Source organism: Phyllobates terribilis, unplaced genomic scaffold (genome assembly GCF_046119375.1).
Source record: "Phyllobates terribilis strain yellow unplaced genomic scaffold, ASM4611937v1 Scaffold_7__3_contigs__length_470593459, whole genome shotgun sequence".
Taxonomy (NCBI): Eukaryota; Metazoa; Chordata; class Amphibia; order Anura; family Dendrobatidae; genus Phyllobates; species Phyllobates terribilis.
In genome coordinates this window covers 386,548,983-386,561,556 of record NW_027362767.1, presented here as the reverse complement: position 1 = coordinate 386,561,556, position 12,574 = coordinate 386,548,983, and the positions used below count along the sequence as shown (strand labels likewise).

At 44.5% G+C, this 12,574-nt stretch overlaps 2 protein-coding genes across 6 annotated transcripts in view; one reads left to right on the top strand and one right to left on the bottom strand.

The window, feature by feature from the left end:
• ACTMAP (actin maturation protease) overlaps positions 1-12,574 on the top strand; it is a 421,926-nt gene that overhangs the window by 175,462 nt on the left and 233,890 nt on the right. The window contains exon 1 of one of the 5 annotated variants that reach the window (XM_073641497.1): positions 11,045-11,152. The exons of the other annotated variants lie outside the window; for them this stretch is intronic. The gene's annotated coding sequence lies outside the window, so the exon portion shown is untranslated. Of the gene's footprint in view, positions 1-11,044; positions 11,153-12,574 lie in introns of those variants that run through there. 5 annotated transcript variants of the gene reach the window in all.
• On the bottom strand, positions 4,697-11,018 carry SNRPA (small nuclear ribonucleoprotein polypeptide A). Its single transcript, XM_073641500.1, has 7 exons — positions 10,862-11,018; positions 10,655-10,729; positions 6,288-6,460; positions 6,024-6,197; positions 5,769-5,948; positions 5,286-5,374; positions 4,697-5,110 (listed from the first exon to the last, which is right to left on the bottom strand). The coding sequence occupies exons 2-7, from the start codon at positions 10,725-10,727 to the stop codon at positions 4,951-4,953; spliced, it is 849 nt and encodes a 282-aa protein (XP_073497601.1). The 5' UTR covers positions 10,728-10,729; positions 10,862-11,018; the 3' UTR covers positions 4,697-4,950.

Sequence of the window (12,574 nt, the reverse complement as noted above, 5' to 3'; positions counted from 1 at the left end):
TCAGAGCCGGGTTTCATAATTTCGGACATGTTTTACCCTGGAACGCTGCAGATATATGGTAGATGTGTACAGGAGATGTTCTACGGTTCATGCTCCCCAAATGAGAAACCAGCCATCATGTTCCCTTTAGTAAAACTTTATTACGTACCACTTCACAATACCTTTAAAAGAGGGTTGTATGTAATACAAATAATAATTCTAGTGATTAGGGCTGAGCTGCAATACCAGATACAACCTATGGACAAGAGTGGCGCTGTTTCTACAGGAAAGCAGCCATGCTTTTTCCTATTCCATACACCCCCTTTATAATAATACAATGTCTTTTTCATAGTGAACAGACAGTTCTTCTTGGTCTTTTTGCAGCATCACATTATTTTTCTCTCTCCGTCGTCGTCGTCTCCTCCTGCAGCTTTTGCTTTATTTGGCAGATTGGGTCCATCACTTTACAGGTTTCATGCTGATGCCCACGAATAGTGTAAGAAAGGAAACAATCCTCCGGCCTATTTAGCTGATGATCCAAAATGGTCACAATGACTCAGCCTCATCCTACACACAACGAAGACGAGGGGGGAAGGTGCAGAGGTCTCTAGAAGGGGGATCGTAGGAAAGGGGGGAGGGAAATAACCGACTCCCCAAAAGCACTAAGAATTCTTCATACATTTCTCAGCTTGGATTGTGAAAATAGGAGCAAAGAAAAGTTGATTTATTAAAGGGAACGTGTCACCAGAATAACTGGTCATCCTCTAACTGGGGCAAATATCATTGTGAAGGGAAGGTGAGCTGTGACATCACCTATTGAGAATGGTGGAGCCGCTGCTATCTACTGTATATAGAGATATTATCAGTCATTGTACAAGAGGAGAAGGTAAGCTGTGACATCAGCTATTGTGAATGGTGGATCCTGTGTTATCAGTCATTGTACAAGAGGAGGAGGTGAGCTGTGACATCACCTATTGTGAATGATGGATCCTGTGTCATCTACTGTATATAGAGGTGTTATCAGTCATTGTACAGGAGGAGGAGGTGAGCTGTGACATCACCTATTGTGAATGATGGATCCTGTGTTATCTACTGTATATAGGTGTTATCAGTCATTGTACAGGAGGTGAGCTGTGACATCTATTGTGAATGGTGGATCCTGTGTTATCAGTCATTGTACAGGAGGAGGTGAGCTGTGACATCATCTATTGTGAATGGTGGATCCTGTGTTAACACCGCTATATACAGTAGATAGTCACTGTACAGGAGGGGAAGGAGGTGAGCTGTGACAACACCTGTTGTGAATGGTGGATCCTGTGTTATCTACTGTATATAGAGGTGTTATCAGTCATTGTACAGGAGGGGAAGGAGGTGAGCTGTGACATCAGCTATTGGGAATGGTGGATCCTTGTTATCTACTGTATATAGAGGTGTTATCAGTCATTGTACAGGAGGAGGAGGTGAGCTGTGACATCAGCTATTGGGAATGGTGGATCTAGTGTTATCTACTGTATATAGAGGTATTACCTTTGATTCCAATCCTATCCGTGATAATGAGACTGCTGAAAAGTGTTTATATATTTTTGACAGAAAAAAGTCAGTCAAAGACAGCAAGCATTTACAAATAGTACATTTAAAAAAAAAATGAAAATAAATTTCCTCTTGACACATTTCCACCATTACGAATGAATAAACGATTGATGACGTTCGACACCCAGCGTACCTACTGATGGTCAGCAGTGGTCGCACGTGTGCACTTACTCTCCCATTCACACAGAAGACATACAAGTCCCAACCGTTGTACCCCCACCAATGAACGTTCCTATGTGAACTCGCTCTGTATCTACACACTTATCAGTTGTAGTCTCCAGAAGCAGCGCAGCCGAGTCCTGCAGAGCATTGCACCTTATTCACATTGATGGGTGACTCCTAATTATAGCAGTTTTTTTTTATTATTATATTGGGACTGCACAGCTAATGTCAGGACCCCACATCACTTACATAAAACTGCAAGCAAGGTCCACATTTAGTGATGAAGACATAACAATAATGCTCCTCCAGTAATTTTAGGTATTCAAAATTATATATTGCTGCAAAAAAAAAAAAAAAACACAACAAGTCTAAGGGTGGAGCAGGGGGACAAATGTCATTTGTGATATTTTCAAAATTCTACAGGGTTTTCATTTATTTATTCCATATAAAGATGTCATTCACCACAGTAAACCTTACTACAGTAACTTGCAGTTTTGTCACTTTAGAGCCCAGCAGAACAAAGACAGAAGTGTGTTTTTGTTTGCGTCAACGTAATAGGTAGCTGCTGCGAAAACATGCAGATAGAAGTTAAAAGCTCCATTTGTAATGTTAGTATAAGTGAAAAAAAAAGTTTAATAAGAAGTAAAGGGGTTGTTCACTGCTCGGATAACCCCTTTTCAAACCCAGTTACCTCCCTTGTGAAATAATAATTCCTATACTCACCTCCGGCAGGGTCAGCACTGGCTCTCCCAGGCATTGCGTCACATTATGTCACACAATCACTGTGGCCAATCAGTGTTGGTTCACTCTCCTACAGAGAAATCACATACATCCAGAGTTCGCGAGCACAATTCAGCACCACTGGAACAGCCCCAGAGCTGATTATTAGGGTTATTATTTTACAAGGAAACATAGGGACAGTTGTCAACAACCCCTTTAAAGGGACTGTAAAAACCAAGGCTAGGTTCACATCAGTGGCAACAAGTTCTGTCATTTTACTACAGCGGGCTCAGCTCTTGGCTCTACCAAGATTTCAGACATGTCAAGTTCTCTGCAATTGCAGGAAGTGAGCATCAATGAACCAGTATCCAAGAGCGAGCATCCAAAGGCCAGAAATAGGATTCCTCTCCTGCAGGTAATGGGGACCCTTCAGTGTGTAGACACAAGCAGCGCTCTGACATGGCCCCCTGTAGTCGGCCTCTGAACACAGAGTGACCACTGTACGTCCCCCATCAATGAAACCCTTGTGCTAACCTGGATCTTGTGGGTCACGTCTGACATTATACTGGGTGGTAGGGCTTTTTTTTTTGGTTAAGACCAAGTGCAGTTTGACATGGGATATTTTTTTTTATTAATTATTTTTGTACATGTAAACTTATGTTAAATGGAAGATGCCTTTTAACTTTTAGTATCAATGTATAAATAAAATAAGATTATGAGCTTTATTCTCACAATGGATGGATTTATATGTGCGAATATCTTGGGCCAAGAACAGGCTTTGGTTTCAGGACTAACTAGAGGCAGGTGTATGCCTGTGGGGCTGTTAAAGGGATTATCCAGGGCTATTATTTTTTTGCTATGGCAGGCAGATGGCTGCTCTGCTAACTACCTACCTGTTCTGCCCCGTGCCAATCTCTGCTGGGACAAGATGGTTTGCTGCGTCTGTCAGCGTAGTGGCCAGAGGGGCTACCAGGAGACTTGGAGGGCAACAACCCAGCAGCAGGACCGCTACCTCCACCTTTGTGCAAGGAGGAACAGGAGGAGCACTGCCAGAGCCCTGCAAAATGACCTCCAGCAGGCCACAAATGTGCATGTGTCTGCACAAACGGTTAGAAACCGACTCCATGAGGGTGGTATGAGGGCCCGACGTCCACAGATGGGGGTTGTGCTCACAGCCCAACACCGTGCAGGACGCTTGGCATTTGCCACAGAACATCAGGATTGGCAAAGTCGCCACTGGCGCCCTGTGCTCTTCACAGATGAAAGCAGGCTCACACTGAGCACATGTGACAGACGTGACAGAGTCTGGAGACGCCGTGGAGAGTGATCTGCTGCCTGCAACATCCTTCAGCATGACCGGTTTGGCAGTGGGTCAGTAATGGTGTGGGGTGACATTTCTTTGGAGGGATGCACAGTCCTCCATGTGCTCGCCAGAGGTAGCCTGACTGCCATTAGGTACCGAGATGAGATCCTCAGACCCCTTGTGAGACCATATGCTGGTGCGGTTGGCCCTGGGTTCCTACTAATGCAGAACAATGCCAGACCTCATGTGGCTGGAGTGTGTCAGCAGTTCCTGCAAGATGAAGGCATTGAAGCTATGGACTGGCCCGCCCGTTCCCCAGACCTGAATCCGATTGAGCACATCTGGGACATCATGTCTCGCTCCATCCACCAACGTCACGTTGCACCACAGACTGTCCAGGAGTTGGCGGATGCTTTAGTCCAGGTCTGGGAGGAGATCCCACAGGAGACCATCCGCAACCTCATCAGGATCATGCCCAGACGTTGTAGGGAGGTCATACAGGCAGGTGGAGGCCACACACAATACTGAGACTCATTTTGACTTGTTTTAAGGACATTACATCAAAGTTGGATCAGCCTGTAGTGTGTTTTTCCACTTTAATTTTGGGGGTGACTCCAAATCCAGGCCTCCATTGGTTAATACATTTGATTTCCATTGATGATTTGTGTGATTTTGTTGTCAGCACATTCAACTTTGTTCTGTACAAAGTATTCAATGAGAATATTTCATTCATTCAGATCTAGGATGTGTTATTTCAGTGTTCCCTTTATTTTTTTTGAGAAGTATATTTATTTTAACAATTTTTGTCTGGTTTACACCGTGACCATCTCTGATCAGATTTCATTGAAGCAATCTTTGCATTTCTTGTGCAAGTATCCAATTTTGGGAGGATTCACCATGTGTCGAACTTAATGTAAACTTCGTATAAAATGGAGACGGACATTACAAAAAAAAGAAAATTTTATTCACAAGCTCCAGGTACAATGTCTGGCAATCAGACTCTGGGTGCAATGCTTCTGATGCATATAAAAGAAGAAACCATGCCATACTCACCAGCACTGGATGAGAGCTCAGCACCGAATAATTACTTCAAATTTAAATAAAAAAGTCCAATCAGCATTTGCTGCGACCCAACTATAAAACAAGGCAGCGATTTTACCGGAACTGGCGGACGCTTGCGATTCTCCTGCACCCAATTACTTCTTAGCAAACGAGATCTTCATGGAGTTGCTCTGAGTGATCTTGAAGCCCTGTAGAGACTCTCGGGCCGCGGCCGCCTGGACTTCATTGTCAAATTCCACAAAAGCAATGTCGTGACGTCCGGGGACCAGACGGACTTCTTTGAAGCCGGGGAACCTAAAAAAGTAGAGAACATTTAACGTTAGCATTTAGAAAGGAACCGGCGCTGCAGGAATCACATACTAGACGGCGATCAGCTTGGCCAAAAATCAAGGTCATTTTCAGAAATGTTAGGATTAATACAAAAGTGATAACTTCTGAGACCAGGAGAGAGCGGCTAGAGAATACTCACTGGTTGAACAGCATGGACAGCATCAGCTCGTTTGTTTCTTCCGGCAGGTTGGTCAAGAACAGGATGTGGTTTGGTGGATTTTCAGATAACTGAGAGACAAGATGTAATGTAGATGTTAAAGTCATCAATTATAGAGGGAAAAAAAAAACAAAACCACAAATACACGCGCGTGCACACGGCGCACCAGCACTAACACGCGTGCACACGGCGCACCAGCACCCAATTGGCAGATGCCCCACAGATCCATAGGATGAGGAGGGCAGATCTTCACTTGCGTAGGGCAATGTTGAAATGCACTATATGGTTTGTGGTACTAAGTGTAGCAAAGGAGGAAAATGCCTAAAGGAACCTTCCTTCCTGGGATTCCTCAGGGTGGCACAGGTCCGACCCTCTTAATGCTGTACCGTAACATTTATAGTGATGGTGGCACAAGTCTCTTCTGCACAATGTAGAATTAAAATAAGCAAGTCCTAGTCTGCTCACCTGTTGCATAGGCGCCATTTGTCCTGGCATCATCTGTCCATGTGGCATACCACCTGGGGGCATCTGTCCTGGACCCAGTCCCGGTGGCGGCATCATGCCGGGATGGTGCATATACGGCGACTGTCCGCCCATATGCATCATACGTGGCGCCTGGTTCATTCCTGGGATGTTCTGCATTCCCTAAAGAGAAAATAAGATTTATAAGAAGATCCAGAACAAAGCAGCAACAAGTAAGATATCAGTAAGAAAACTCACTGGCATCTGCCCCGGTAAGCCAGGCACCATAGCAGCGCCAGGGACAATCTTCTTGGCAGCTGCAGCTTCCAGCCCCTTGACTTTCCTCTTCTCCTGTCTTTTACGATCTCTCTCCACAAAGGTGCCCTTCATTTTAGCTATGATGTCAGAGTCAGACTTTGCATATTGTATTCTCTGAATGAAAAAGGAAAGAACTCTGATTACTTGGATTTTTCTCACAGCAGGATGGGTCGGTGACAACCCTTTATGAAGTGTAATACCAACCATCGGCTTATCGTAGAAGGGGAATCCCTGCATTGACCTCAGGGCATTTGTTGCACTGCTCACTTCCTTAAAGATGACAAATGCCTGTCCTCTCATCTTCAGACTGCGAGACACCAAGATATCAAGGATCTGTCCAAACTGGGAGAAGATGGCATACAGAGACTTCTTCAGCTCTACAAGAAAGAAAATGTAACGTCAGACCGAGCCACAATAAGCGTCCTGCAGCTTGTAATCCTCCAGCCATAGCATGCGCTGCTGCTCCCTGCCTGCACCTGGAGGACCCGGCCAGGGACTGTCATGGCGCAAATGGAAACCAGCACTGCGAGGGGCTCTGCACTATCTAAAGATGGTGCACACCAATGCAGAGGACCCTGGGTCTTCCGGCCACGTCAGTAACCTGTGGTCATCGGACAGGTGCCCTGTGTACCGCCTCTCGTCCGAGGGCATATGCAGCTCATTCGATTAGCCGGCCTGGCATGATGGCACACATGTGATTTTGCACCAGGCTAATCAAAAGAGCAGCCATGGATGCCGGCAGGTAGGAGCCAGGGCCCAGGTCTAGTGTAGCAGATGGAATGGGAGTTGCAAACCAAATTTGCACCCACCATAACATTTTATTTGTCCACTGACAGATTTTCTACATCATCCTCACAAGACAGAATTATTATTATTATTATTATTATTATTTTTTTTTTTTTTTAAAGAACCCAATAACCAGAAAACCATTGACTTTAGCTAATGCCAGATTAAAGAGTCTGAGCAGTTTTGATGCTTGAAAATTACTAATATTGCTAATAGAGAAAATTAAGATTTTCCTTTTCCCCAGTTAAAGTAGCTCTGAAGACAATGCAGAGAGCAGAGTAAATCAACCCTAAGGCACAAGGAAAAAATTGTGGAGCCCTTACAACCTTACCCTCCCAAGATATAGTACATCACAGGAAGAACGTGGTGTATGGAGCAGGCTCAGGAGCTGAACCCGCTACACTCTGGGCAGGTGCCTGCTGTGTCATACGTACGACAAAGTGGTATTATTAAAAGAGGTTGTCCACTACTTTTACATTGACGACCTGTCCTTAGGATAGGGCATCAATGTCTCATCGGCAGGGGTCGAACACATCAATATCTGATCGGTGTCTGCTGTTGCCAGCACTCACTTGCTGAGCCACTCTGTCTACTTTTAGTGGCCGAGGCTTAGTACTATACATCCAACTCCTATTCTAGTCAATAGGAGGCATATGTGCAGTACCCGGCGGCAGCCACTGCCAGTAGACAGCCAGCAAGCAAATACTCTGACCCCGGCCGAACAGACATGACCATTGATGACCAGAGGATAGGTCATCAATGTAAAAGTAGTGGACAACCTCTTTAACGGCTACAGCCAGACAAGCAAAAAGCAATCCCCCTATAGACTGAAACACAAATCTTATACAGTGGGTGAAATAAGTATTGAACACATCACCAATTTTCTAAGTAAATATATATATTTCTAAAGGTGCTATGGACATGAAATTCTCACCAGATGTCGGAAACAACCCATCTAATCCACACAGGCAAAGAAATTAAACCATAGATGTTCATAAATTGAGTTGTGCGTAATAATGAGAAATAACAGGGAAAAAGTACTTAACACGCTTAGGCTATGTGCCCACGATGCAGAAATGCTCAGGATTTTTTTCCTGAGTTTCTGCATCTCCCTGGAAGAAAAAAAAAGCATGCGGATTGTACATGCATTTTTCCTGCCAGGGACAAGCGGATGTGAAGCGTTCTTCACTTGCATTTCCGCATGCGGGTTGTCAAGCGCTTTCCAAGCTATTTTAGCATCACTTGGAAAGTTCTTGACAACTGAAGGACCTGCAGTCACATGACTAAATGACGTCAGCGCAGGTCCTTCAGTCCACCGCGATCTGCCAGCAAGCGAAGACAAGCACATCGGGGGCCATCAGAAGGTAAGTATCATTTATTTTTTTACAGGTTCTATGGTACCCAGGTCCGGAGGAGAGTCTCCTGTCCTCCAGACCCGGGTACCATCCGCACATAGAAACGTTTGGATTCCGCATGTACAGATGCACAATCCATGCGTTCCAATGCAAGTCAATGGTGACGAAAACGCAGCGTTTACGCAAAATAATTGGTAGTGCTGCGTTTTTTTTTCAGCAATGATAATCCACAGCGGAAATTTATGCAGCATGTGCACAGCACATGCGGATTATCATTGGGGAACATGGCAGGCCTTCTACCAAGCATTTTTTAAGCGTTTCTGCAGTGGAATTGCTGCTGCAAAAACGCTTAAAAAAAAAAACGCATCGTGGACACACAGCCTAACTGAGCATTTAATACTTTGTACAAATTACTTTGTTGCTGATGACAGCTGCAATGCACCTCTTGTATGGAGAAACTAGTCGCAGGAATTGCTCAGATGTGATTTTTGCGCATTCTACCACACAAACACTCTTAACATCCTGAAGGTCCAGTGGGCTCCTTCTATGAACTCAGCTTTAGTTCCTTCCATACATTTTCTGTTGAATTCAGGTCCGGTGATTGGCTCGGCCATTCTAGAAGCTTTTTTTATCTTTCTCTGAAATCAACTGAAAGTTTCCGTGGCTGTGTGCTTGGGATCATTGTCTTGCTAAAATGTCCACCCTCATTTCATCTTCATCATCCTGGTAGATGGCAGATTTCTTACACAGAATGTCTCGGTACATTTGTCCACTCATCCTTCCTTCTATTATATGAAGTTTGCCAGTGCCGTATGCTGAAAAACAGTTCCACACCATGATATTCCTACCTCTAAACTTCACTGCTGGTATGGCGGTTTGGGAGTGATATGCAGTGCCTTTTGACCTCCAAACATTGTGTGTTTTATGGCATTTAAAGAAATCAATTTTGATCTCATCTGACCTGACTATATTCTCCCAGTATTTCACAGGCTTGTCTAAATGTTGTTGAGCAAACATTTTAACAGGCTTGAACATGCTTTTTGTTCAGCAATGGAGTCTTGCATGGCGAGTGTGCATACAGGCCATGGAGGTGGAGTGCATTACTTAAGCCCCCGTCTCACATAGCGAGATCGCTGCTGTGTCACGGTTTTGGTGACGCAACAGCGACCTCACCAGCGATGTCGCTATGTGTGACACTTTGCAACGATCAGGCCCCTGCTGTGAGGTCGCTGATCGCTGCAAAATGTCCTTGACCATTTTTTGGTCGTTGCCTTCCCGCTGGTCAGCACACATCGCAGGCTGGTAACCATGATAAACATTGGGTTACTAGGGGCACACGCGCACTTAGTAACCCGTTGTTTATCATGGTTACGAGCCTGCTAAAGTAAGCGGTAACCTCCCGCTCACCGTAGCAGAGTGGTAACCATGATAAACAACGGGTTACTAGGTGCGCGTGTGCCCCTAGTAACCCGATGTTTATCATGGTTACGAGCCTGCTCCTGCTTCAGCAGGCTGGTAACCAGGAGCAGGACATCGTGGAAAGATTCTTTCCACGATGTCACTGCTCCCCTGATCGTTGGTGAGCCTGCCTGTTTGACAGCTCACCAGAGACCACATAGCGACGCAGCAACGATCCCTGACAGGTCGTATCGTTGTCGGGATCGTTGCAGCGTCGCTAAGTGTGACGGGGCCTTTATACTTTTCTTTGAAACAATTGTATCTGCTGATTTCAGGTCTTTCTGTAGCTCTCCACAGGTGGTCACTGGTTCTTGGATAAGTCTTCTGATAATTCTTTCCACTCCTCTGAATGAACTCTTGCAGGGAGGACCTGGTTGTGGCCAGTTTATGGTAAAATGATGTTCTTTCAACTTCTGAATTATGGCCTCATCAGAGCTCACTGGAATCTTGAGTGGTTTAGAAATTCTTCTGTAACCATTACCATCAGTATATTTTGCAACAATAAGGCTGCGATGGTCTTGAGACAGCTCACTGGTTTTACCCATCATGATATGTTTAGTGTGGCACCTTGGTAATGAGACACCTTTTTATAGGCCATCAGTTTAACCAGTTGATATTTTTCACTAAGGGACAGGATTGCTTTCTTAGTACTGATAGATTCCAGCTGGTGTCACGACTTTCTGCACCTCTTCATGTGTTCAATACTTCTTCCCTGTATCATTTCTCATTATTACACATAATTTATGGACATCCATGGCGATTTCTTTGTCTGTGTGTATTGAATGGGTTGTTTCTGACATCTGGTGAGAATTTCATGTCAATAGCACCTTTAGAAATATATTGACTTAGAATATTGCTGCCGTGCTCAATACTTATTTCACCTACTGTAAGTAAAATCGGTTAGGAGTCCCAGAAATGGCGACAAACTAGCCGTCCTGGATGTCTGCAGCCTTCACGGTGCCCGTCACTCACCGTCCTTCTTGATCTTCTCATTCAGGTTGTTGATGTAGATGGTGTTGTTGGGTCTGATCTCCTGGACGGCCATGTCTGAGGAAACAGATATAGGATCAAACACAAAAGGAAAGTCCCAGCGGTCATACTGCACACACTATACATAAAACCTGCAGAACTGTGATTGCAGCTCTGGAGCACAAGGCTGTGGGAAAGAGCGGTCCGCACCTGTATACAGAGACTCCGAGGATTCCCTCACTGTAACGCCGGCCCGTAACCCGCGAACACTTCACACGCTGCCGCCAGAATAGGTCGCACCACCACAGGACTCAGCGATATCCCTCCGCCGGGCCACACCCACCGTCTAACACTACGACGCCTCTGATTGGGCAGCACATCACGCCTTTTACGTACGCTCGTAGCTTACGTTCGACACGTGATACAGCTCCACCAATCATACTCCGCAAAGAGCGAAGTGCCAATCATATGCCGTATACACGAACCGACTGTGCTAAAAACGTGACTATCATTTCATTCATTCGTTTTACTGTTTGTTTGCAGCACTTTAGCCGTTGTTCAGTGCTTTATGGCGCATCATTTTCTGCATGATGTACTCCGCGGGAGGCTTAGTAAAAATGATTGCAAAACGGAGCCAATCGGTTTTCAGCTTTCATTTTCTAATATATCCTGGAAAAGTGAGAGGTGTAACGTGATTGGTTGCTGTTAATAAACTGCTCCATTTTAGTCCGCACTGTATCCTATCAGATTTCAGCTTTCACGTTCTTACCCCCCACACCCCCACCCTGGAAAAAAAACTGCAATGTGATTGGTTGCTATCAGCAAACTACTCCAATTTAGCCCACGCTAGAGCCAATCAGATTTCAGCTTACATGTTCTAACCCCACCCTAGAAAAGTAAAAGCTGTAATGTGATTGGTTGCTATTTGCAAACTGCTCCATTTTAGCCCACGCTGTAGCCAATCATATTTCAGCTTTCATGTTGTATCTCCACTCCTGGAAAAGTAAAGGTTGTAATGCGATTGGTTGCAGCTGTTATATAAAAAAAAAGTGTGGGTGGTTCTGGTTCTGGTTGCTATGGGTAACTGCTCTAGTTTTATTTAAAAAAAAAAATCTCTGGTTTTATCTACTTACTGATCTGTGAACCAATAATATCAGCATTTAAAGGCCCAGAAATAAGTCCTGTACTGTTGAGGGGCTGAGCACTCATGGAGCCATCACTTATATTACAGTGTGATTTTAAAGGATGCAGACACCTTGGGGGACATTTTTTCTTTCTTAAATGCATGTAATTGAGGCTAAAAAACATTTTTGCAATTGACTTTCATTAAAATTTTTGCACCGTTTGATTTTTACAGCCTCTTTGTTTCCCTGCACATTGCAGGCTGCAGAATGAGTTATCTGAGAAACTATCAGTGAGCTGAGTCAGACAGGGAGTCGCTAACTTTTATCTTTTTTTTTTATTTCATCTCAGCCTATTTATGACCAAGATGGATAAAACAGTCAGGCTGTGTTCACATGTTGCAGTTCAGTTGAGTTTTTATTTTCCAAAATTCGCTGCGAAGAGAATGTGGTTTTATAGGATTTCCAGTGGAAAACTGTCCCGACTGCAGCGTGTGAAAGCTGCCCCAGAAACTATCCTGTCAAAACTATTTCACTGATAGATTCTCAGATAATTCTGATGGGATTGGTTTTGGGGCAGCAAATTTCGAAGCGCATTTCGGAAGATAAAAACTCAACTGCAACATGTGAACACAGCCTGACTGTTTTGTCCATCTTGGTCATAAATCAGCCGAGATGAAATAAGAAAAAGATAGATAAAAGTTAGCGACTCCCTGTCTGACTCAGCTCACTGATAGATTCTCAGATACCTCATTCTGCAGCCAGCAATGTGCAGGGAAACAAAAGGGCTGTAAAAGCTAAA

What these genes read in the sequence shown, in the direction of transcription:
- SNRPA (XM_073641500.1), bottom strand. Translation starts at nt 10,727, where the DNA reads ATGGCCGTCCAGGAGATCAGACCCAACAACACCATCTACATCAACAAC. An exon ending in CCTTCTACGATAAGCCGATG is followed by an intron (nt 6,198 to 6,287) that starts GTTGGTATTACA and finishes TTTTTCATTCAG; the next exon opens with AGAATACAATATGCAAAGTC. An exon ending in CTGTCCATGCTGTTCAACCA is followed by an intron (nt 5,111 to 5,285) that starts GTGAGTATTCTC and finishes CTACTTTTTTAG; the next exon opens with GTTCCCCGGCTTCAAAGAAG.